The sequence below is a fragment of the Scyliorhinus torazame genome, chromosome 4 (assembly GCF_047496885.1).
Source record: "Scyliorhinus torazame isolate Kashiwa2021f chromosome 4, sScyTor2.1, whole genome shotgun sequence".
NCBI lineage: Eukaryota > Metazoa > Chordata > Chondrichthyes > Carcharhiniformes > Scyliorhinidae > Scyliorhinus > Scyliorhinus torazame.
Window position 1 is genome coordinate 165,522,871 of NC_092710.1, and position 25,168 is coordinate 165,548,038.

Here is a 25,168-nt window from a genome sequence, read left to right on the forward strand (position 1 = left end):
GTATAGGTTGTTGTTATAGGTAATTGTATACTGGACTGCTGAATTGTATTTTTGGAGAGTATTTATTTGGGACAAGGCAGTTGCCATTTAGTTTTGTTTTTTAATTTTGATGTTGTTTATATATTATTTATTTCTTGTTTTAAAAAAAACTGGCCATTATTATTTATATTGTTATATTACTGTGTAAAGGATACACAATGTACTGTTATGGTTGGCCAAAAACTTTGAATAAAATATATTTAAAAAAAAAAAGAAAACAAGCCCAGGGACCTGAAGAACAGCTAATTAAGGAAACTAGGAAACTGAAGCAAAGTTTCCAAGAAGTCTAAGGTTGAAGGAACTCAAACAGAACACTGTTCAGTGAATACAGACAGAGCTGAGAAGAAGGCTGAGATACCAGAAAGATATCTGAAGTCATTTTCAGGTTTGAGATTTTACTGCAGCCTGTGGAATATGAGTTGAAATAACAATGGAAATTGATGGCTGGAACTCGGAAAATAAAGAAATCCTAATGGGGTTGCTGTACAGTTCTGGACTAGATTCACTGTAAAACGTGGGGCAGAAGCTTTGTTTAAAGCTTTGGAAGACCAGGTCTGGATTTTGGTCTGCACGCTGCTTAGGGAAGCTTCTCTGGGGGACCAAGTTTTTCGATCAGTGAGGCAATTGAATTAGCTAAAATTGAATTACTAATGAAACCATTAGAAAATGAAAAAGAAATAGAAATTTAAATAAACTTGAACTAGAGATGCTGGGAAAGAGAGGAAAAAGAGAGCTTTTCAAAAAGAAATTGAAATGAGAAAATGTTGTGAAAATTGAAAGATTGGCAAGGGATCAAAAGAAAATGGAGAGAGAGAAGATTTCAACTTAAAATGCTGGATGTTAAATCCGAGACACTAGATAGGTTGAGGAAGGAAGTAGTTCTAGAAAAGAACCTAGTGGGGAGATGTTTAAATTTATACAATCCCTTCCAAAATTTGAGAAGGATGTGGAGGCATTCTTTCTTTTAAAAAGGTCGGTAAACAAATGAAATAGCCAAAAGAAATTACTTTTACAATGTGGACTGGTAAGTAGAACTAGTGGTGTGTATGCATCATCATCTGAAGAGGTACCTGTAGATTATGATATATTAAAGAAAGCAATCCTTAATGTGTATAAGTTAGTTCCTGAGGCGTACAAACAGATATTTGAAACACCAGAAAACAGCCGGGACAAACTTGTATTGAATTTGAGAGTGAAACAAAATAGTTTTGATCATTGGATATGGGTGTTAAAGATCGAACATATGAAGCGCTTCGAGAAGTGACTGCTTTAGAAGAATTTAAAGATTCACTTCCTTTGGTTCAGAGGACACAGGGTGAGAAACAAACGGTTAAAACTGCTAGGCAGGCAACAGTGTTAGCTGATGATTACAAACTGGTCCATAGAACCAAACTTTTTTTCCATCGTCCTTTTAAACATGAGAAGGATGGAAAGCAGGAAGGAGAAAGGAAAATAAATAGTCAAGCAAGAGATGATATAAATAGTCAAGCAAGAGATGAAACAGTTGGGAATGGTAAGGAAATTTCATCTCTGATCAAAAAGGAAGGTGCTAAGGGTGGAGGCCTAAGTGTTTCCATTGAAAAAAGTGGGACATTCAGGTAGGTTGTTGGAAACTAAATGAAAGACAGTTGCAGTAGTAGGAAAGGGAGCATCTGAAAAAAAAAAATGGCTGTTAAAAACATGCTCTTTCAGTATCAATGAGAAAGGGGCAGGTCTCCACCTTTTATTCATACTGATTAAATGTTATCGACCTGAAACATTAATTGTTTTCCTCTCCACAGATGCTAACAGACTTATTGAGTATTTCCAACATTTTCTGATGTTATTTCAGATTTCCTGCATACAGATTTTTCTTTGTTTTAAAAAAATGTATATACTGTACTTTTTCCCAAAAATCGGAGGTTATTAACTGAAATTGTTGAAGTCCGTGATCAATAACCGAAAAATAATAAACAATTGCTGATAAGTTAATGCATATTTCAGCATATCCGCTTTAGTGAGTGCATTTGGATTTCTGCATAGCTCCAGATAACAACAGTCAAGGGGAGGAATCCGAAGGCAGTAGAAGCCTTGTGTAAAACTTCCTCAGATGTTTCATTCATTTTAAATTAGAGCAGCAACCCGTTGCGTGGGATTTTCTAGTCCTTCCCGCTGGCAGGATCTTCTGGTCCCACTGAACGCAGCCGCTGCGGCGGGTTCCAACAGCGGCAGGGCGGGCGAGCCATACAAATCGCCATAGACTTCAGCAGGACCAGACGATCCTGCCGGCATTTGCAAGCTGCCTCCACCTCTGGAAGTCATACCACAGGCGGCTGGAAAATCCCAGCTCATGTTCCTTGAATGAATTTAAACGTTTGATTTAAAGCATTATAAATTGGCCTATACCTTTGATCAGAACCTTGCTGCTTATTTAATACCTTCATAGTTTTGCTCTGATCAATTCTACTTGTTTGTCATGAGACCAGGAGCAAAAAATACTTTTCTTACCCCCTTCCAAAAAAGAGCTGCAATATTCCATCACTAGATGCATGTAGGGTTTTTTTATTACCATAAGCAAATGCTCAGCAAGGCACAGGTAACTTTCTACCAACTTTTCCGAATACTGTCACTATGATGAATCTGATAATATTAACTAACCAACTGATGTTAACTCGAGCTTAATTTTAGCTTAATTTTTCTTATTCTCAATTCATCAAGGTATTTTATGAAGCGATGTGTATTTGTACTTAGTGATTTGTTTGTTGCCTTTATTTATAATCCTCATAAAGACCAATAACTTTAGTAAGAAATTCAAATTCTCGGTGGCTGACTGGAAGGGTGACATAACAAGATTTTACAGGTGCAATCCTGCTAACCTACCCACAGCGGACGCCAAAATGTCAGAAACCCACTGACATAAAATCACATTGCAATTCTCCCGCTGGCAGGTGGCGCAAACCCCATTTACATCTCATGATTGCTCATTAAAACAGCTGCGTGCCAGCATCCTGTTGGGCATTTCAGTTTTGCATCGCGCCAGCAGGCACATACGTTGGCATCAAACCCGATTGCTAATGAGTGGCATGCACAAGATCGTAATCCATTCGCCAAAGACTTTGGGTTGGGTGCGACAACTTCCTGCCAAAGTGCTGCATTGCTCCTGATGCACTGTGCAACACACTGCCGGGGCAGACCTCCTGCCCCATCCCCATGCCGAGCTGGTCTTCATGGCCAGCACCGTGCTGTTGGGCCCTTGGATCCTCCTGTGTCACTGTCTCCAACCAGTACTGCGCCTGTGGTTGGGGAGTGTAGGGTTTTCTTTGCTCCCTAGTGGCTCACAGCTATGTTTATCTGGACAGGACTATTCTGTGGGACACATGCGGCAACCGCAACAAATGTGTGTGAAGTTCAACTGGGGGTTGGAGTCAAGAGGTGAGGCTGTGGTTGTAACCTAACTAAGACATTGTGTGTGTGTGTGGGTAGGTGGGGGGGGAGGGGAGAAAGAAGAGCGGGTGTGCAACAATGTGGAGGGGGGATGACGCAAGTGTGAGGGCTCAGGCAGAGGGGCAAGTAGGTGGATAAAGAAGACAAACAATGGAAGGCAGAAGGACGACTTGGGGGAGGGAAGTTGGACCCTGACTAGATGGCATGTAAAGCTCACAAACAAAGGAGATGGATGAAGACTCCTGATGCGGTGAAGTCCAAGTGGGGCTTGGGCTCCAGGGGGAGGGTGGTTGATTAAAGGAACTGATTTATTCTTGAGGCTGCTAGCCTTTTGCCTCTGGATTGCTGACACCCTGCGTGGTCTGGTGAAGACAGGTGGGCTGGAGAGAGTGATAATGTCCTGGAATGGTATTTAAATCTGACACCGGGACCTTTGACCCCATCAGCGGAGGGTAGGTGGACGAATCAGCTGCTGGTTCACCAGAAGAGTCAGAGGGGAACTCTCCTCTGCATAAATGAATAAGGTTCCATTCACAGAATTGGGAGATCAGGCACTGCTGGAGCAACCTGCCACCACATTTTGGGCACGGTTTTGTGGAACCGTTTCCAAGTGTCATTTGTGGCAGGTTTTGTTGGGAGTTTCCCACGGTTCTGCCGCTATGAAACAACACTAGTCACTTTTCATCACACAGGTGCTGAACTCTGAGATCGGGCCACCATTTTGAAACGGTGCCCCAATCTCAAAGGGAAGTCCCCCACACCTCCCCAAGTGAGGTCACCCTGTTATGAAGTTCCTGGGGGGAGGCCCACCCATCACCCCTGTCTCAACCTCCTGGAAGCCACTCCGTACCTGCCCTGCATCCCCCCCCCCCCCCCCACCTTTTACAATCAACCCCCCCCCCCCCCAAACTCCACCCTCTTTCATGGACATGACCCCCTCGGGCCCTGACCCATGGCAGTGCCATCCTGACAACCCAGGCACCCTTGTACTGCCAAGGTGCCAGCCAGGCAGTGCCAAGGTGACCATGTTCCAGGTAGAGCATCATGGGGCCACCCTGCACCGCCCCCCCCCTCCCCCCAGTGCCATTCTACTTGTCCATGTTTCTGTGGAACAGTACTGAACAAGGCCCAGCTGTGGTCCTCGCGGACTCCTGAGGCAGTTGAATACCAGGTAAGTAGGCTTGATCCCACCTATTGGGAGCTGGTTCCTGATCCTGAAGCCTTGCGTGACTTGTGTAGAGTAATGGCTGGTAGATCATGCCCTTAGGCAGAATTCTCCCATTTTGAGTCTAAGACTTTTACTGTCATTAAACAACTGAAAGTAACATTATCTAAATACCATTCAGTAGTCAGCTTGAACACAATTCAGTAGACAACCTATACTCGAAACGACAGAAAATATCCCCCATTTATTTCTTGAATTTACAAAAACAAATCTGCCTCCACATTTGTTGTGAGGGCCACGAAGAATCCAGCACGAGTTGAAGGATAGAAAGAAATAACATTTATTTACAATAACATAAATATACAACAGCAGCAGCAACTCCTTGCTGCTCACTCTCCTCTAGCCGGTTCCAAACTGGCCAGCTTTATTTTTGCAGGGAATCTGCTAATGATTTCTCCGCCCCCCCTCATTGGGGAAGCTCATACTCCCAAAGGATTGTGGGATTGCCATTAGTCCCCAGCCAGTGGTAAACAGGCAGGTTATAACATCCTCATCCTCCCCCCTCCCCCCCCCCCCCCCCCAATCCCCCAAAATCCAAGGAATCCACCGAAGACCCTGGCGAAGGAGGGCGTCGGACTCATTTTGCCGCAGGCCGGACACCATTTGCACGAGGCGCTGGATTGGCGGCACGTAACGAGACGGAGAACGGCGCTTCCGTGATGAACAGTGTAACGGTTGTACATCCACGGCCCGTGGGCCCGAGGATTACCCCTCTGAGGCTCCTGTGTCTCCATCTCGCAGTTGGAGTCCGCTGCCATATCATCTCGGCGTCTCTATTTCCACGCGGTTCTGCAACGACCTGCGCAGGCTTCGCGTGAGGCACCAGAGGAAGATTGTGAGGAATACTTTCCACTGTGTCTGGTCTCTGTGGCTGTAGAAATGAGCTCCGGGGGCGGGGAATCTTTGGAAGGGATGGTCTTCTGGACCGAACGTGGTCTACATGCTTGCGCTGGAGATGACCCTGGGCTTGCACCTGGTAAGAGATTTTGTGAAAGATTATGCCAGGGACGCACTGGGCATCACCAGCAAAATTCCGAACGAACACTGGGTCACTGGGCGCAAACTGCCGAATCGACCAATGCCGAGAAAGACCATGCCGTTCTTGTATGCGGCGCACGTTTGTGCCAATGTCCGTGAAAACCATGCTAAGGCGGATGCGAAGTCTCCGGCCCATTAGGAGTTCCGCGGGAGCTACCCCAGTCACTGCATGTGGGGTGGTCCTATATCAAAACAAAAAACGAGCCAGTCTCATGTCCATCGTTTGAATGTCTGCACTGCGCGCTCCGCCAACCCATTTGAAGCCCGGTGGTATGGGGCAGTGCGGATATGGCGTATGCCGTTCATCTTCATGAACCTCGCAAACTCCTCACTTGTGAACGGAGTGCAGTTGTCCGTGACCAGCACCTCGGGGAGGCCATGCGTACTGAAAGACAAACGCATCTTCTCGATTGTTGCACAGGACGTTGTGCCTACCATCTTATGCACCTCTAAACATTTAGACTGGGCATCGATTAATAGAAGGAACATGGATCCTTGAAAAGGGCCGGCAAATCTGCATGCAAGTGCACCCAAGGCCGCCCTGGCCATTTCCAGTGATGTAGGGGCGCAGCCAGTGGAAGCTTCTGATGCCCCTGGCAAATGGAGCAGTTTTGGGCCACCTTCTCAATGTCGGTGTCGAGGCCTGGCCACCAGACGTAACTCCGGGCCAACATTTTCATTTTGATCACACCTAGATCCCGTTGTGCAAGTCTCTTAGTATCAGCTCCTGTCCTTTTTCCGGGACAATCACACGCATCCCCCACAAGAGGATGCCATCTTCCACGCTAAATTCTGACAGCTTGGAGGAAAATGCCCGCAACTCGCCTGGGAGCTGTCTATGCTGCCCACCATACAGGACTATGTGCCGAACCTTTGACAGGACTGGCTCCGTCTGGGTCCACTCACGGATCTGTGATGCCATGACAGGCAAGGTGTCCATAAAATTTAGGGTTGCAACCACCTCACCGGTCATGGGGGTCGACATGGGGCCAGTCGATAAAGGCAACCGGCTCAGTGCGTCGGCATTTGCTATCTGGGTTTCTGGTTTGTGCTCCAGAGACTATTCGCAGGCAGCGAGCAACAAAGCCCAGCGCTGTATCCGTGCGGAAGCAATGGGCGGTATTGGTTTATCCTCTCGGAAAAGTTCCAGCAGAGGCTTATGATCAGTCATGATAGTGAAGTGGCAGCCATACACTTTTTTGGTGATGTTGTTTGCCCGGAAATAGTAACTGTTGTGCGTACTGGTTCCAGCTTTCCAGCGCAGCGTCAAAAAGATCCAAACATTCATACAGAGGCATGGTGTAATAGAAAACAACTTCCAACCTGTATCCAACAAAAATCCAGGGAGGTGGCTTCAGCAGTGTAGACAGCTATTCACTTTAACCCTCGTCGCCAGTTTTGTGAGGGCCACAAAGAATCCAGCCGAGTTGAAGGATGGAACGAAATAACATTTATTTACAATAACATAGCAGCAGCAACTCCTTGCTGCTCATTCTCCTCTAGCCGGTTCCAAACTGGCCAGCTTTATTTATGCAGGGAATCTGCTTATGATTTCTCCGCCCCCCTCATTGGGGAAGCTCATACTCCCAAAGGATTGTGGGATTGCCATTAGTCCCCAGCCAGTGGTAAGCAGGCAGGTTATAACAACATTTATACTTTACACTGTCTTGGGCTGGGATTCTCCCTTCTGGGGACTAAGTCCTGACACCCGCCGGAAAACGGGCTGGAATCACTCCTGACTTTTTCCTAGAAAGTCCGGGGTGATTCTCCGTCTTCAGCTCCGCTGCCGGCGGGGCCCTGCAGTTGCAGCCATGCATGCGTATGGCAGCCGGCCGCGGGTCCGCGCGCGCGTGGCAGCCGTCTTTGTGTCACACCCCGCGCAACATGGCAGAGCCCTACAGGGGCCTGGTGCGGAGGAACATAGCCCCCCCCCCCCGGAATGAACGCGCCCACCGATCAGTAGCCACCGATCGTGGGCCTGGCCACCGTGGAGGCCCTCCCCGGAGTTGGAACCCCCCCGCCTCCCCACCAGGACTCCCCACCGCAGCCAGAACACTCGGCCTGTCGAGTGCGGAGAATCGCTTTCAACGGCCCCCAACCGGCGTTGCGGTAATTCTCCGGTCGCCCGAGAATCAAGTGCCGGCGTTGGAGCCTATTTTAGGTAATTCTCCACCCCCAGGCTGAGTGCGATTTTGGCGCGGAGGGTCGGAGAATCCCGCCCCATGGTCTTTGAGTGGACACTTCATTTTCCAGAAATAAGTCCAAAGTGACTAACTTTCACTGGCTTGCTTCCTTTCTTTTCCTTTTCCAGCTCCTAATCCCAGAACTGACTTTCACAGTGTGGGACAAATTAAAGATTCTTCCCTCTAACGTAACTAGGTGATTTTTTTTTCCAGTTTACTTGAGGTCAGTCTCTTCAATGTGCAAGATTCCATCTGCTTTTCATGTGGCAATTGACATGGCCTGCATTTTCTTATCTGCCTCTTTTCCGTGTCTCTCTCATTCTCACAAAGTGACCACATCTGTGAGGTTCAGTGACATTTTAGGAAAGTGTGCAAGCCAATCCTGCAAAGGCTTCCTTCCTATTGACTCTTGTACAAGGCACAAGTCAGGAGTGGAATGGAATACTCTCCACTTACCTGGATGAGTGCAGCTCCAACAACACTCAAAGCTCAACACCGTCCAGGACAAAGCCCGTTTGATTGCTCCCCCTTCCACAAACATTCAATCCCTCCACCTCTGACAAACAGTGGCAGCCGTGTGTACCATCTACAAGATGCACTGCAGGAACTCACCAAGGTTCCTTAGACAGCACCTTCCAAATCCACGACTACTACCATCTAAAAGGACAAGAGCAGTAGTTACCTGGGAACACCACCACCTGGAGGTGCCCCCTCAAGTTGCTCACCATCCCAACTTCGCAATATATCGGCATTGCTTCACTGTCGCTGCGTCACAATCCCGGAACTTAATCCTGGAACTCCCTCCCTAACAGCCATCTGGGTGTACCTACACCTCAAGGAATGCAGCGGTTTAAGAAGGCAACTCACCAGCACCTTCTGAAACTAGGGATGGGCAAGAAATGCTGGCTTAACCAGTGATGCTCATTCTCTAAATTATTATTTAAACGCCTGGATCAAAGCCTATCTCCATGGCAATGTGAATCGATGGACCTTGTACCCACTGTTTATATAGCTGGTTATAAAACTGGGACTTGGGAGTCTAATAGTCTGTGAAAGTTACTATGGGAAGCTGAGTCATTAAGTTTTAGAAACTCAAGGCCAAATTGGGATATCGTAAGAGCGAAAGAATTAGGCCATGTAGGCTTTCAAGCCTATTCCGCGGTTCAAATAAGATCAAGGCTGAACTTTTCATCGACTGAATCAAAAATTCAATTTGAATATATGAAATCAAATTAAGAATCAAATTTCTTAAACCATTATCTTTTGTTCATTTTCAGGGATGGATCAGCTTCAGCAACCTACTACTTTGAAGAAAAAACTAAAACCGTCAATGAAGTAGGAAAATGCACCAGCCCAGCACTCCCTTTCGATCAGTTGCAGCAGAAATGGCTTTACTATAAACCACATAAAGAGGGAGAACAAGAATTCCCATTCCGGAATGTGCAGGTAAGGCAATATGAATTTGTTCCTGCTTACTGGAGTAAATTACTTCTGTTGTGGGGACAGCGGCTGGGATTTTATTCCTAGCATCGTAACCGTAACTATGCACCACTTCTGTTTACCCTCTTTTCCCACCCAATTATAATTAAAATTCCAAGTGGCGGAGACATGCATGCAAAATATGTTCGATTTAGCGGTGGGAGAGCTTTCCATTGGTGAAATCGCCATCAGCTGACAATAGTACAACTAAAGACAGCCGATGAAAGGCCGGACAGCTCTGCCACCATAGCAACAATTTTACTGCCCAACATTGATATTAACATGAGACTTGAGTGCACTGTTAGTGTGGTTACTTGAAATGTTGTAGGTCAACTCAATGCCATGTAAGGACTTGGCCAACCAACACCCTGAAATGGACACACATTTGGACAGTCCTGATGCCACCCTTTAAGCCCCTCATTTTATTACCTTGACAGACTGTTTCTGCCATTACCAGAATGCGAGGGCTTTCTCACTTCTTCCCACCCCATTCCAGAAACCATATCCTCACCACTGACTCCCCTTTGCTGGTCCCGAGCCTCAATGCAAGGGTCCATTTTCAACTCTCCTCCCTTATGCCACAGAGCTAAAACTGGAAAACCGCTGACCTTACCCTCAATTGAACAAAGCTGACTTGTGCACTTCACTTTCAAATAACCGTGAACTGAATGTCTCATGATTCTTGTCCACTTTGAACATAGGGTATCATTTTTTAAGTTGTAACTAATGAGCATGCATGGCCTGAAAATGTACTACAAATATGAACCCACCACAGGCCGGGTAATGCTCGATGCGCTGCATCTTTGCATGTCAACCTGTCATCAGAAAATTGAAATTTTGCATCCCGCTTAATTAAGTCACGCCTCACATTTCCCACTCTTGTGGGCTCCATAAAATCCACCTAATAATACACAATAACATGGAGACCCAAAGCACTACAACTTATTATTTTTAAATAAAGGTTTCCACTTCATGGGTGTTTAAACTCAATAATTTTGAAACATTTTAATTCAGACCTCTAACCATCCCTTAAAATATATTCTGTTTGCTTTGTGCCCTTTGAGAGAGAATTTAGACTAGGGATTACAATTTCTAAAAAAAAAATATATTCATTAAAATTTTTTACATATTTTGAACAAACCCCCCCCCTTACAGAAATAAGAAAAAACAAAGAACACCTAAATAAACATCTAATAGCTATGTCACATATTCCCCCAATATACAAGCACCCCATTAAACTATGATAAACACAGTAGTAAACACAAAGTACCCCCCCCCCATACTCCCTGGGTTGCTGCTGCTGCTGACCACCTCCTAATGCTCCGTTAGAAAGTCTAGGAACGGTTGCCACCGCCTGAAGAACTCTTGCACAGATCCTCTTAAGGCAAATATTACCCTCTCCAATTTAATGAACCCTGCCATGTCGCTGATCCAGGCTTCCACGCTTGGGGGCCTCGCATCCTTCCACTGTAGCAGAATCCTCCGCCGGGCTACCAGGGACACAAAGGCCAGAATACCGGCCTCTTTTGCCTCCTGCACTCTTGGCTCGTCCGATACCCCAAATAGTGCGAGCCCGCAACTCGGCTTAACCCGGGTGTTTACCACCTTAGACACCGTCCTCGCAACACCCCTCCAGAACCCATCCAGCGCTAGGCATGCCCAGAACATGTGGGCATGGTTTGCTGGGCTGCCCGAACACCTCACACACCTGTTCTCCACTCCAAAAAACCGACTCAGCCTTGCCCCCGTCATGTGCGCCCTGTGCAGAACCTTAAATTGTATCAGGCTAAGCCTGGCGCAAGAGGAGGAAGAATTTGCCCTACCCAGGACGTCTGCGCACGTACCCTCGTCTATCTCCTCCCCCAGCTCCCCCTCCCATTTACCTTTCAGCTCCTCCACCGAGGCCTCCTCCTCCTCCTGCATCTCCTGGTAGATCGCCGAGACCTTGCCTTCTCCAACCCACACCCCCGAGAGCACCCTATCCTGGATCCTACGTGCTGGCAGCAGCGGAAATTCCCTCACCTGCCGTCTTACAAACGCCCTTACCTGCATGTACCTGAAGGCATTTCCAGGGGGGAGCCCAAATTTTTCCTCAAACGTCCCATCTATAAACAGGTCCCCCATCCTTCTAATACCTGCCCTGTGCCAACTCAGGAACCCCCCATCCATTCTCCCCGGGACAAACCGATGGTTCTCTCGGATCGGGGACCACACCGAAGCCTCTGCCTCCCCCATGTGGCGTCTCCACTGCCCCCAAATCTTGAGGGTCGCCGCCACCACTGGACTTGTGGTGTACCTTGTAGGCGGGAGCGGCAGCGGTGCCGTCACCGGTGCTCAGGCCCGTGCCCACACAGGACGCCATCTCCAGCCTCTTCCATGCCGGCCCTCCCCCTCCATTACCCACTTGCGTATCATCGCCACATTGGCAACCCAGTAGTACCCATACAGATTAGGCAACGCTAACCCTCCTCTGTCCCTGCTCTGTTCCAGAAACACCCTTCTCACCCTCGGGGTCTTTTTCGCCCATACAAACCCTCTGATGCTCCTGCTGACCCGCTTAAAAAAGGTCTTGGGGATCAGGATGGGGAGGCACTGGAATATAAAAAGGAACCTCGGAAGCACTGTCATCTTCACCAACTGTACCCTACCCGCCAGGGAGAGGGGCAGCATATCCCACCTTTTAAACTCCTCCTCCATCTACTCCACCAGCCTTGTCAAGTTGGGCTCGTGTAGGGCCCCCCAGCTCCTGGCCACCTGGATCCCTAGGTACCGAAAACTCCTTTCCGCCCTCTTCAGTGGAAGCTCGTCTGTCCCCCTTCCCTGGTCCCCTGGGTGTACCACAAATAGCTCACTCTTCCCCGAGTTGAGCTTGTACCTGGAAAAGTCTCCAAACTCCCTGAGGATTCGCATCACCTCCGGCATCCCCCCCCCCCCCCCCCCCCCCCACCGGGTCCGCCACATACAGTAACAGGTCGTCTGCATACAGTGATACCCGGTGTTCCTCCTCTTTCTCCCCCCCCCCCCCCCCCCGCACCAGCCCCCGCCAGTTCCTGGACTCCCTCAAAGCCATCGCCAAAGGTTCAATTGCCAACGCAAATAGCAGGGGGGATAGGGGACACCCCTGCCTCGTCCCCCGGTACAGCCGAAAGTATTCCGACCTCCTCCGATTTGTGGCCACACACTCCACCGGGGCTTCGTACAGTAACCTAACCCAACTAACGAACCCCGAACCCGAACCTCTGCAACACTTCCCACAGGTACCCCCACTCCACTATCGAAGGCCTTCTCCGCATCCATAGCCGCCACTATCTCCACTTCCCCCTCCACTGCAGGCATCATGATTACATTTAGGAGCCTCCGCAGATTGGTGTTTAGCTGCCTTCCCTTCATGAAACCCGTCTGGCCCTCGTGGATCACCCCCGGAACACAGTCCTCTATTCTGGTAGCCAACACCTTCGCTAACAGTTTCGCGTCCACGTTGAGGAGAGAGATTGGCCTATACGACCCACACTGTAAAGCGCCCTGGACATCGTCGGGGGAAGGCCCCCCCCCCCCTCGCCTCATTGAAAGTCCTCACTAGTAGTGGGCCCAACAGGTCCATATACTTCCTGTAAAATTCCACCGGGACCCATCTGGCCCCGGTGCCTTCCCCGCCTGCATACTCCCCAGCCCCTTAGTCAGCTCCTCCAGCCCTACCAGTGCCCCAAGCCCCGCCACCTGCCCCTCCTCTACCCTCTGGAACCTCAGCCGGTCCAGAAAACGACGCATCTCCCCCTCCTCCGTCGGGGGCTCAGACCTATACAGCTCCTCATAGAAGTCTCTAAATACCCCATTTATTCCCATCGCACTCCGCACCGTGTTCCCCCCTTTATCCCTAACTCCCCCAATCTCCTTCACCGCCTGCCGCTTCCGCAGCTGGTGTGCCAGCATCCGGCTAGCCTTCTCCCCGTATTCATACACCGCCCCTTGCGCCTTCCTCCACTGCACCTCCGCTGCCTTGGTAGTCAACAGGTCAAACTCGGCCTGGAGGCTTCGTCGCTCCTTGAGTAGTCCCTCCTTGGGGACCTCTGCATACCTTCTATCTACCCTTAAAATCTCCTCCACCAACCTCTCCCTCTCTCTCCGCTCCTTCCCCTCCTTGTGGGCCCTCGTGGAGATTAGCTCTCCCCTAATCACCGCCTTCAGCGCCTCCCAGACCACCCCTACCTGCACCTCCCCATTATCGTTCACCTCTAGGTATCTTTCAATGCACCCCCGGATCCGCCCGCTCACCTCCTCATCCGCCAGCAAACCCACCTCCAGGCGCCACAGCTGGCGCTGGTCCCTCTCCTCCCCTAGCTCGAGCTCCACCCAATGTAGGGCTTGGTTTGAGATGGCTATGGCCGAATACTCCGTGTCCTCCATCCTCGGGATCAGCGCCCTGCTCAAAACGAAAAAGTAAATCCGGCAGTAGGCTTTATGGACGTGGGAGAAGATAGAGAATTCCCTGTCTCCCAGCCTAACAAACCTCCATGGGTCCACTCCTCCCATCTGGTCCATAAACCCCCTCAACACTTGGCCGCCAGCGGCCTCTTACCCGTCCTGGATCTAGAGTGGTTCAATGCTGGATCCAATACCGTATTGAAGTGTTCTCTTTCCCCCCCCCCCCCCCCCGCTTATTATCAAGCTCCCTGCCTCCAGGTCCGGAATCCGGCCCAACATGCGCCGCATAAATCCGGCATCGTCCCAATTCGGGGCATACACATCACCAAGACCACCCGCACCCCCCTGCAGCTTACCGCTCACCATCACATACCTACCTCCATTGTCTGCCACGATGTTCAGCGCCTCAAACTACACCCGCTTCCCCACCAAAATCACCACCCCTCGATTCTTTGCATCAAACCCCGAGTGGAAAACCTGCCCTACCCACCCATTTCTCAGCCTAACCTGGTCTGCTACCCTCAAATGCGTCTCCTGGAGCATGACCACATCTGCCTTCAGTCCCTTCAGGTGTGCAAACAAACGGGCCATCTTGACCGGCCCGTTCAGGCCTCTCACATTGCAAGTTATCAGCCGGATCAGGGGGCTACCCGACCGCACCCCCTCCTGCCGATTAGCCATCTCCCTTTCTAGGCCAGCCGCGTGCCCACGCCTCCCGCACTCTCCGTTCCCCCCAGCGGCAGACCCCCGCCCCGACTCTCTCTTCAGGCTCCAGCTCCCCTTTGATAATGCCGCAGCAACCCTGTTCCCCCCCCCCCCCCCCCCCCCCCCAAGCTGCATTGCTCCCCCCATAGCACTCCCGTAAGTCAGCTGACCCCGGCCGCTCCCGCCACTCCATCGACCCCCCCCCCTCCTGTCCATCAGCGGGCGCTCCTCTCCAGCACCACCCTTCCCCTCTGACCCCGCCCCCTTCCTTTCCTAGCGCGGGGGGGAAAAAATGTGCTTTCCACCAGCCGGCCCCACCCCCTCAGGCGCAGCTCCCTTTCGCGGCCTGACCCCAGCTCCCCCACCCCTCTTTCCCCCCCCCCCCCCCCCTCCCGCCCCCAATGGGGCCCCCTCTTCCAACCACCGATGCCCACACTCTCACCAAACCCCCACTACGAACCAATTCACCCAACCCCACCCAGCACCCAAACCCCCCCCCAAAAGAACAGAACACCCCCCCCCCCCCCCCCCCCCCCCGCCGGCCAAAACACAACAATCACATCAATCCCCTTTCAACATCCCCTCGCAACAGACCGTCAATCCAAGTCCAACCTTTCGGCCTGGATAAAGGTCCACGCCTCCTCCGGCATCTCAAAGTAATGGTGCCAGTCCTTGAAAGTGACCCACAGTCGCACCAGCTGCAACATTCCAAATTTCACCCCCTTCCGATGCAGAGCTGCCTTAGCCCGATTGTACCCGGCCCTCTTCTTGGCCACCTCTGCGCTCCAGTCCTGGTATATCCGGATCTCTGCATTCTCCCACCTGCTGCTCCGCTCCTTCTTTGCCCACCTTAGGACACACTCCCTATCCACGAAGCGGTGGTACCGCACCAGCACCGCCCGCGGCGGCTCATTGGGCTTGGGCCTCCTCGCCAGGACTCGGTGGGCCCCCTCCAGCTCCAGGGGCCCTGGGAAGGCCCCCGCGCCCATCAACGTGTTCAGCATCGTGACCACGTATGCTCCAACATCCGACCCTTCCACTTCCTCCAGGAGACCCAGAATCCTCGACCGGTTTGCCATGTCCTTGAACTTCTCCTGCCATTTCTTGTGCATTGCCTCGTGCGCCTCTACCTTCACCGCCAGACCCAAGATCTCTTCCTCGTTCTCCGAGGCCTTTTGCCGCACCTCCCGGATCGCCGCCCCTTGGGCCTACTGGGTCTCGAGCAGCTTGTCTATCGAAGCCTTCATCGGCTCCAACAGCTCTGACTTCAATTCCCTGAAGCAGCGCTGGAGAAACTCCTGCTGTTCCTGCGCCCACGCTGCCTGGTCTCCACCCGCCGCCATCTTGGTTTTCCTCCCTCGCACTTTTCGCTGCTCCAAAACTACTTTTTTCACCGCTCCACTCCTGGTCCAATCTATACAGTGCCGGGGAAATGTTACTATCACCTTCCCACACTGGGAACCGTCGAACAAATGCCGCTGGGGGCCCTAAAAAGAGCCCAAAAGTCTGTTTCTGTCGGGAGCTGCCGAACGTGCGACTTAGCTCCGCATAGCCGCAACCGGAAGTCTAGGGATTACAATTAACCTTAATTCTGGTAATCTGTATACTGGAATTTATGAACCATTCTATCTGGCCTTAAATCTACCAGATGGTGGAAACTAATACATGCCAAACCAGAATAGGACAAACTCAAATAACTAATTTGATTCATTTACATATAAATAATATCCAGAAGGATGAACAAGTATTTTTAAAAAACATACATTGCAAAATATCTCACTGACTTAGTGCTGACTCTGGGAGTGAAATAGTATTTTGCCAAATGCTTCAGGTTTGGACTTTCATCTGCAGTATGAAAGCTGAGTATCCATGCATCTCTTTAGTCTGAACAACCAATAGAAATGGCTAAAGAACCATAGATCTGGGGCGCAATTGACCAGCTGCGGCCCACCAGAATCGGTGTAGGACGCGGCCGGTAGATCCGGGAGAGGCCTCCCCGAGATTCCCAACAGCCGTTATGCCTTGCGAGGTCGCAATATGTAACCAGATCTTGCACGGTTAAGTGAGTTCAGATGCCACCCTGCATCTGCCTGCCTTGCTGAAGAGACCCCCCCCCCCCCCACAGGCGCCATTTAGCAGAAGAGCACTTGAGGGGGTAGGGAGAGGTCTCCAGATGATCTGAGGTCCCCGATTGTTGGCCTCTGGGCAGGATAGCATCCTGGCACTTCTGGTGCCACCTTGGCACAGTTACCCTGACAGTGCTACCAGGATACCAGCCTGGCACTGCCAGGGTGCCAAGGTAGCACTGGCAGGGGCACTACCAGGCTGGCAGTGCCAAGATGCCAGGCTGACATTTTGTCCATGCTGGAGATTGGGCCCGGGGGTTCCCTACCCAGGTGAGGTGAGGTGCGGGAGCCTGTGGACCCCCTTTTAGTGGAGTTGGAGAGTTCTGGGGGTTGGATCGACGGGTAGAGAGATTGGGGCACCATTTTATAATGGCTTCTCGACCACCTTCTGCACAGAAGATCGCTGTTCCTCAGTGCAGGAAATGACTCTGCGGTTCGGGGGAGGAGCATTCCCTACCGGGGACTGAAATAGCAACCGAGTGCTGTTGGAGATGGCCGTAATGCCGCCCAGAACAGACTCGAGATATTTTTTGGGGTTCGATCACACCATGATATTGTTTTTTAATTTTTTTGAAAAGGGAAAAAAATGCTTGATCTGGACAAATATTAATAATCTCAGCATCCTCAAAATACAGGGATGAAGTTTTGTAGCCTCAAAGCCTTAACACTGGTTTCTGTAGGTAAACATCATGTAATCATGTGACAACAATAAAACCCTATGTTTGTCTGACATCATATTGTATCAGATTTACCAGGCAAACAAAATCCCAATCATGTAATATGGATATGAGGGTAAATTTTCCAATACCAATGCAATTTTTGCTGAATAGTTAAGTGTTACAAAGCACACCTAAACACAATTTTCCACAGTCAGTTGATTGTTAAAATGTCGACTGTTTGGCTGTATGCAGGATGCACAATACTGGTGAGATTAAAAACATTGGTGTCGGTGAAATTTAAAAGTATGCGGGCGGTTCAAGGGAATTGCCAGATTTAGGGGAAGGGAGTGAAGTGGGACCAATGACAAAAATCCTTGCACCTATAAAAATTCCAAACTCGTGCATATTGCAGAGAAGTAGGCTAAGAAGTAATAATAATCATAATATAATCTTTATTAGCATCACAAGTATGCTTACATCACACTGCAATAAAGTTACTGTGAAAATCCCCTAATCGCCACACTCCGGCGCCTGTTCGGGTACATGGAGGGAGAATTCAGAATGTCCAATTCACATAACAGCATGTCTTTCGGGACTTGTGGGAGGAAACCAGAGCATCCGGAGACACTGGGAGAACGTGCAGACTCCACACAGACAGTGACCCAAGCCGGGAATTGAACTCTGGTCCCTGGCGCTGTGAAGCAACAGTGCTGGCAACTGTGCTGCCCCATGCTTGGAGATCTGGGTATGCCTGCCAAAATGCAACTAACTAATTAGGCTATGCTGGCTATTCATCACCCCAGCATTCCTTTTTTAATGCAATATTATTACTGAAATTGGAGTTATTCTGGAAAACAACCAGCAGTAGTTATATCATCAGATTTTGCATCTCTCAAATCTTCCGCAAAAGCAAGGTATTTACATTTCTCTCTGTAGTTGCAGATGTGTGTACACAACACATCTGGTGCAATCATTCAAATTAAAGCTGTGACTGCCTCTCATTAATAGATTTAACCAATTCCTTTTAACAATCACTGCACCAAATCTAGGCATGGTTTTCTATAAGTGGAAAAAATATTACTTGATTATATTTAGTTTTCTGAAACCATTTAAAAGTAGCTAATGTTCTCTAATTAGTTTGTTGCTGTAATTTAATTTTGCAGGTCCATCAGAGAGCAGAAGAGTGCATCAGGGCCTTGAAACTGCTCACGGATATAAACTTGGGCAAACCAGTCCACAACGTATTTCCACTAACATTTGATTTCACCAAAATGAAGGTATGGACATCTTTTAGCATGGGTTAATAACAATGATTGGATTGGATTTTGTTTAGTGTCACATGTACCAAGGTACAGTGAAAAGTATTTTTTCTAAGTACAGGAAAAGGAAATAAAAGAAAATACATAATAGCGCAACACAAGGTACACAATGGAACTACATAACACTGGCATCGGGTGAAGCATTCAGGGGTGTAGTGTTAATGAGGTCAGTCCATAAGAGGGTCGTTTAGGAGTCAGGTAACAGCGGGAAAGAAGCTGTTTTTGAGTCTGTTTGTGCGTGTTCTCAGACTTGACAATGAGAGCACTTGGTCAAATGTGTCATGGTAGTTTGAATATTGAATTATTTTTTTTCAGACCGCTAACGAAAGGGACAAATCTTGCTACAGGCCTATCTGATTCACTAATGTCCTCTTGGGGAAGAAAACTCGCTCTCCTCGGCCAGTAAAATCGCCATAGTCCAAGATGACCATAGACTGCTTTCTCCTTTGAGGGGGAGAGCTGACTGGTGGTGGTTTAACCTGAGAATCACCACACCTGGGTCAAGGTTAAGAGAGCAGGGCCTTCATGAATAACTTTAGCCAATATGGGAATTGAACCCGTACTGTTGGCCTCTCCCTGTATCACGAACCAGCTGTCCAACCAACTGAGCTAAACCAGCCCTCACAGCTGGTCAGGCCTAAAGGTGTCCAGACCTATCTCACCACTCCGAGTAAGGTTTTTCCGTGAATTCCTGATTGGATTTCTTGGTGGCAAGACAACTCCTAGTTTTGATCTCCCACACAAATGTAAACATCTTCTGCACATCTACCTTTTCAAACACCTTCACAATTTTAAGAACCTTATTACATCAACACTCAGTCTGCTTTCTGGAGGAAAGAGGTGCAAGCCTGTTCAGCCTTTCCCGATAGCGGTTTTATTTTTGTAATGTCTTGGGGAAACCAGGAATGACAAATCATATCCAATCTCTGCAGCAATACCCACATCAGATGATTTTTATAGGTTCTGCTTTTAGTCAAATATATTATATTCATGAGGGAGCAAACAGATACATTTCCTCTTGGCCAGAACATCGTATGTGTTCCGTTGTTGGAATTTTTGAATATTTTTGGCACAGGCAGATTTAGAACTATTCTGCTCAATATTTTCTGTGTTTTTCTGTTAAACGTGCCAATAACATCCAGTAAATGGTCTTGCCAAACAACTGCACTTGTTCAGAACCCCGCTGACGTTGGATGTGAGGGCACCACAAAACCCAGAAGGGTAGCCGCGAATGCCAGTTCTTCATTGGTTATTTTGCAATTTGGTATAGATGCAAACCAGTGAGGGAAAATCTAGGATGCATTATCCCAAAAGGAACAAAGTCCCCTCGTGAGCAAGTTTAGTGGCGTGTTTCCTGGCACTCGCAGTGCTGAGAAACACACGGCTATTAATAATAGACATGATCAGGAACGCACGGCCGAGGCTGCACATAGACCCGTTTTGTACAGTGGGGAGAGAGATCGGGAAGCCATTTTTAAATGGCTTCCCGATCTCCGAGGCCCCAGAAATAATCCCGACCTCCCCAGCAGCCCTAATGCAGTATAGGAAGGTCCCCGGCACCGCAACCCCCCCCCCCCCCCCCCTATTACCTACGAAGAGGCACCCCTGACCCGATCATGTACATAAAATGCCAGCCTGACACCTTTACAGTGCCAGGCTAACACCTAGGTGGCACTGCAAAGGTACCCAGGTAGCACCAGCAGTGTCAGGTCATCACCTTGCCCAAAGGTCATGCAGACGGGTTGCCCTAAGACATTACAAAAATAAAACGGCTATCCGGAAAGGCTGAACAAGCTTGCACCTCTTTCCTCCAGAAAGCAGACTGAGTGATGATCTAATAAGGTACTTATAATTGCGAAGGTGTTTGAAAAGGTAGATGTGCAGAAGATGTTTACTTGTGTGGGAGATCAAAACCAGGAGTTGTTTTGCAACCAATAAATCCAATCAGGAATTCACAGAAAAACCTTACTAGGAAGCCCCCACGAGTGCCATTCTGTCTGATCCCAGTTTGTGGGAACCAGTGCTGAACGTCGCTCGGTGGAGGTCTCCGAGATGAAGGAGATGAATTCCAAATCCTCAGGAACCTCGGGATTCTGCACATCATTGCTTTAATATGCAGATTTACTAAAAAGCGATTGCAGCCATTATGGGCGGGATTGACCGCAACATCTCGTGAGATTGCGTTGAATCTCGTGAAGCATTGCAAGCTGGGTAAATCCCGGGAGCGGGGGCTCCCGGCTTTCAATGGACATGCTACACCGCAGCAAGCTGCTTTTCCGGTGCATCGTGGTCGTTAGACCTTGTCTTGTAATCATTCAAAGAGAAGAATGTTTATTAAGCTGTAAAACACAGTAAAAGTGTTTGTATAAAGAATTGTACAAAATACAATTAACTACAGTAACGCCTCCATACACAATATACTTAAATTAACCCCTTTCCACATCTATCTACTGTCCACAGCTCCAAGAATATCCTTTACCTAAAACAACATCCCATCAATATTTATTTTACGAGCTAAATCCAGCAAATAGTTACCACACAAAATTTGTATCATTTTAAGAAGCCACCTTCTGGTTCAGCATAGATTTCAAAACAGCAGTTTTCTCAGCCGAGAAGCCTGCTTTAGGGAACACATCTGTTTCCACCTGGGCATGGCTACAATCTTACTTGCTCATCAGTTTTGCATCTCTCTGCAGTACGGAACTAATCCTGCCACTGATATTTCGTTTATCCCTTTTCATCTTATCCTATCCAAACAACTCCTCTTGGATGTCATGCTTTTAGTATGCAAGAGCGACATGCATTCTTATGTCTCCACTCTGAACTCCCACCTTCTATAGTTTTAACACCTGATTCTGTACTCTATTGTTCTCCACTTCACTTAAGTAAATTTCTGTTTACCTTGCTGCTAAGCTAATTTGTATATCAATATCCCTTCAGAGCAGCTGAACCTTATCCTTTTCATCCAATTCTTTAATCTTTATTTTATCCAAGCCTCTTCAAATACTACAACCTCCCCTCCCCTCAAAAGCCACAAAAAGCTTTCTCTATCTTCGATCTCCTCCTCCCTGATGTTTTTCATTTCTCATTCTATTGTTTTCACGGGCTTTCTTTTTTTGCACACATTCTCTCATGCTCTTTCATGTGCATGCTCTGTGAGTTCTTTTTAACACGTATCTCACATGTTGTGACAAGATTTTACCGTCCCCTACCAGTGTATACTCATAAGATTCCTTGGATGGCCAGAGCTCCACTCCCCAATGCTACTTAGGGGCAGTTTCCCGCCTGGCCTCAATTAATGATGTTGGTGGGAAGAGGTCAGACTCAAGGGGACATCCAGCAGGTTACATACATGGCTTAGGCAGGAGGGGGCAGACGCCTCTCTGTTGGTGTCCCTGGCACCTTCACGTGTGAGAAGTGTGTCCAACTGCAGCTCCTGGTAATCACTTGATGGCTCTGGAGCTTGCAGATGGAATCACTTTGGAACATCCATGATGCTGAGGAAGTTGTGGATAGAACGTTCAGTGAGTTTGTCATATTGCAGTTAAAAATTACTGAGGGAGATAGGAAATGGGTGACCACCAGATGAAGAGTAGGAAGGCAGTGCAGGGGTTCCCTGCGGTCATCTCCCTCCAAAACAGTTAGACCCTTTTGGATACTGTTGGGGGAGATGGCTCACCAGGGGAAAGTGGCAGAAGTTAGGTTCATGGCACCGTCGCTGGCTCTGCTGCACAGAAGGGCAGGAAAAAGAGTGGCAGAGCGATGGTGATAGGGGACTCAATGGTAAGGGGAATAGACAGGTGTTTCTGCGGATGCAAAAGATACTCCAGGATGGTATGTTGCCTCGCTGGTGCAAGAGTCAAGGATGTCTCAGAGCGGCTACAGAACACTCTGGAGGGGGAGGGTAAGCAGCCAGCTATCATGGTGCATATAGGTCAAAAACAAATGTGATATGGTCCTACAAGCTAAATTTAGGGAGTTAGGAGTTAAACTAAAAAGTAGGCCCTCAAAGCTAATAATCTCAGGATTGCTACCAGTGCCACGTGCTAGTCAGAGTAGGAATGTCAGGATGATAAAGATTAATTCATGGCTTGAGAGTGCAATGAGGAGGGATTCAAATTCCTGGCACATTGGAACCGGTTCTGGGGGAGGTGGGGACAGTATAAACTGGACGGTCTGCACCTGGAAAGGACTGGAACTAATGTCCTATGGGGAGTGCTAGTGCTGTTGGGGAGGGTTTAAACTAATGTGGTAGGGGGGTGGGAACCGATGCAGGATGACAGAGGGCATTAAAGTGAGGACAGAAACATAAGGCAGTATGGGGAACAGTGAAAGGCAGAGAAACCAAAGTCAAAAAGAGTCACAATACAGAGAACAGAGACTGTGGAGAACTCCGTGAATGGGTCCAGTAAGGCTAAGAAATTAAACACCGGGAGTGTGTACAAAACATGACCGAACAGATAGTCTGAGAATGCAGGGCAAAGAGCATGGGAAGTCTAGAATTAAACTGCATTTATTTAAATGCAAGGCAGATGAACTCAGGGCATGGATAGGTACATGGGACTGGGATATTATAGCTATTACTGAAACATGACTAAGGGAGAGGCAGGACTGGCAGCTCAATGTTCCAGGGTGCAGATGCTATAGGAAAGATCGAACAGGAGTTAAGAGAGGAGGGGGACTTGCGTTTTTGATTAGGGAGACTATCACGGCAGTATTGGGCAGGGATAGATCCGAGGGTTCGCCCACTGAGTCTACATGGGTAGAACTGAAAAATAAGATGGGAGAGATCACTTTGATACGATTGTACTCCAGGCTCCCAAATAGTCGGCGGGAAATTGAGGAGCAAATGTGTTAAGGGGATTACAGAAATCTGCAAGGGCGGTAATAGTTGGGGACTTCAACTTTCCTAACATTGACTGGGACAGCCATAGCATTAGGGGTTTGGATGGAGAGAAATTTGTTGATTGTATTCAGGAGGAATTTCTCATTCAGTATGTGGATGGCCCGACTAGAAAGGGGGCAAAACTTGACCTCCTCTTGGGAAATAAGGAAGGGCAAGTGACAGAAGTGTTAGTGAGGGATCACTTTGGGACCAGTGACCATAATTCCATTAGTTTTAAGATGGCTACGGAGAATGATAGGTCTGGCCAAAAGTTAAAATTCTAAATTGGGGCAAGGACAATTTTGATGGTATTAGACAGGAACTTTCAAAAGTTGATTGGGGAGTCTGTTGGCAGGCAAAGGGATGGCTGGTATGTAGGACGCTTTCAAAAGTGTGTTAACCAGCATTCAGTGTAAGCACATTCCTTTAAGAGTGAAGGGCAAGGCTGGTAGAAGTAGGGAACCCTGGATGACTCGGTATATTGAGGCCCTGGTCAAAAAGGAGGAGGCATGAGACATGCATAGGCAGCTGAGATCAAATGGATCCCTTGAAAAGTATAGAGTTGTCAGAGTAGAGTTAAGAGAGAAATCAGGTGGGCCAAAAGGGGTCATGAGATTGCTTTGGCAGATAAGGCAAAGAGAATCCAAAGAGCTTCTACAAATACATAAAGGGCAAAAGAATAACGAGGGAGAGAGTGGGCCTCTTGAGGATCTACAAGGTCATCAGGAGTGGATCCACAAGATATGGTGAGATTCTAAATTATTATTTCTCATCGGTATTTACTGTTGAGAAAGGCATGGATGGTAGGGAACTTGGGGAAAGAAATAGTCATGTTTTGAGAAGTATACATATTTCAGAAAAGTAGGTGCTGGAAGTCTTAAAAGCACATCAAGGTAGATAAACGCATCAACGTAGATGAAATGTATCCCAAGACATTGTGGCAGGCTAGGGAGGAAATTGCGGGTCCCCCAGCAGAGATATTTGAATCGTCAACAGCCGCAGGTGAAGTGCCCGAAGATTGGAGGGTAGCAAATGTTGTGCCTTTGTTTAAGAAGGGCCGCAGGGAAAAGCCTAGGAACTACTGATCGGTGAGCCTAACGTCTGTGATGTGTAAATTGTTAGAAGGTATACTGAGAGACAGGTTCTACAAGCATTTAGAGAGGCAAGGACTGGTTAGGAACAGTCAACATGGCTTTGTGAGCGGAAAATTATGTCTCAAGAATTTGATTGAGTTTTTGAAGGGGTAACCAAGAAGGTAGATGAGGGCAGTGCAGTCGATGTGGTCTGCATGGACTTTAGCAAGGCCTTTGACAAGGTATCGCGTGGTAGGTTGTTGCATAAGGTTAAATCTCATGGGATCCAGGGTGAGGTAGCCAATTGGATACAAAAGTGGCTTGGCGACAGAAGACTTTCAAACTGGAGGCCTGTGACCAGCGGTGTCCTCCGGGATCAGTGCTGGATCCACTGATATTTGTTATAGATATTAATGATTTGGAAGAGAATTTAGGAGGCATAGTAAATAAGTTTGCAGCTGACACCAAGATTGGTTGTATAGTGGACAATGTAGAAGGTTATCTAGGTTTGCAATGGGATCTTGATCAATTGGGTCAGTGGGCTGATGGATGGCAGATGGAGTTTAATTTAGATAAATGTGAGGTGATGCAT

At 48.4% G+C, this 25,168-nt stretch overlaps 1 protein-coding gene across 4 annotated transcripts in view; it reads left to right on the plus strand.

Annotated features, from left to right (window-relative positions):
* pla2g7 (phospholipase A2, group VII (platelet-activating factor acetylhydrolase, plasma)) overlaps positions 1 to 25,168 on the plus strand; it is a 176,773-nt gene that overhangs the window by 105,718 nt on the left and 45,887 nt on the right. For all 4 annotated transcript variants that reach the window (XM_072498848.1, XM_072498844.1, XM_072498846.1 and 1 more), the window contains 2 exons: positions 9,186 to 9,354; positions 18,463 to 18,576. In XM_072498848.1, the coding sequence (XP_072354949.1) occupies positions 9,186 to 9,354; positions 18,463 to 18,576 (283 nt within the window). The remainder of the gene's footprint in view (positions 1 to 9,185; positions 9,355 to 18,462; positions 18,577 to 25,168) is intronic.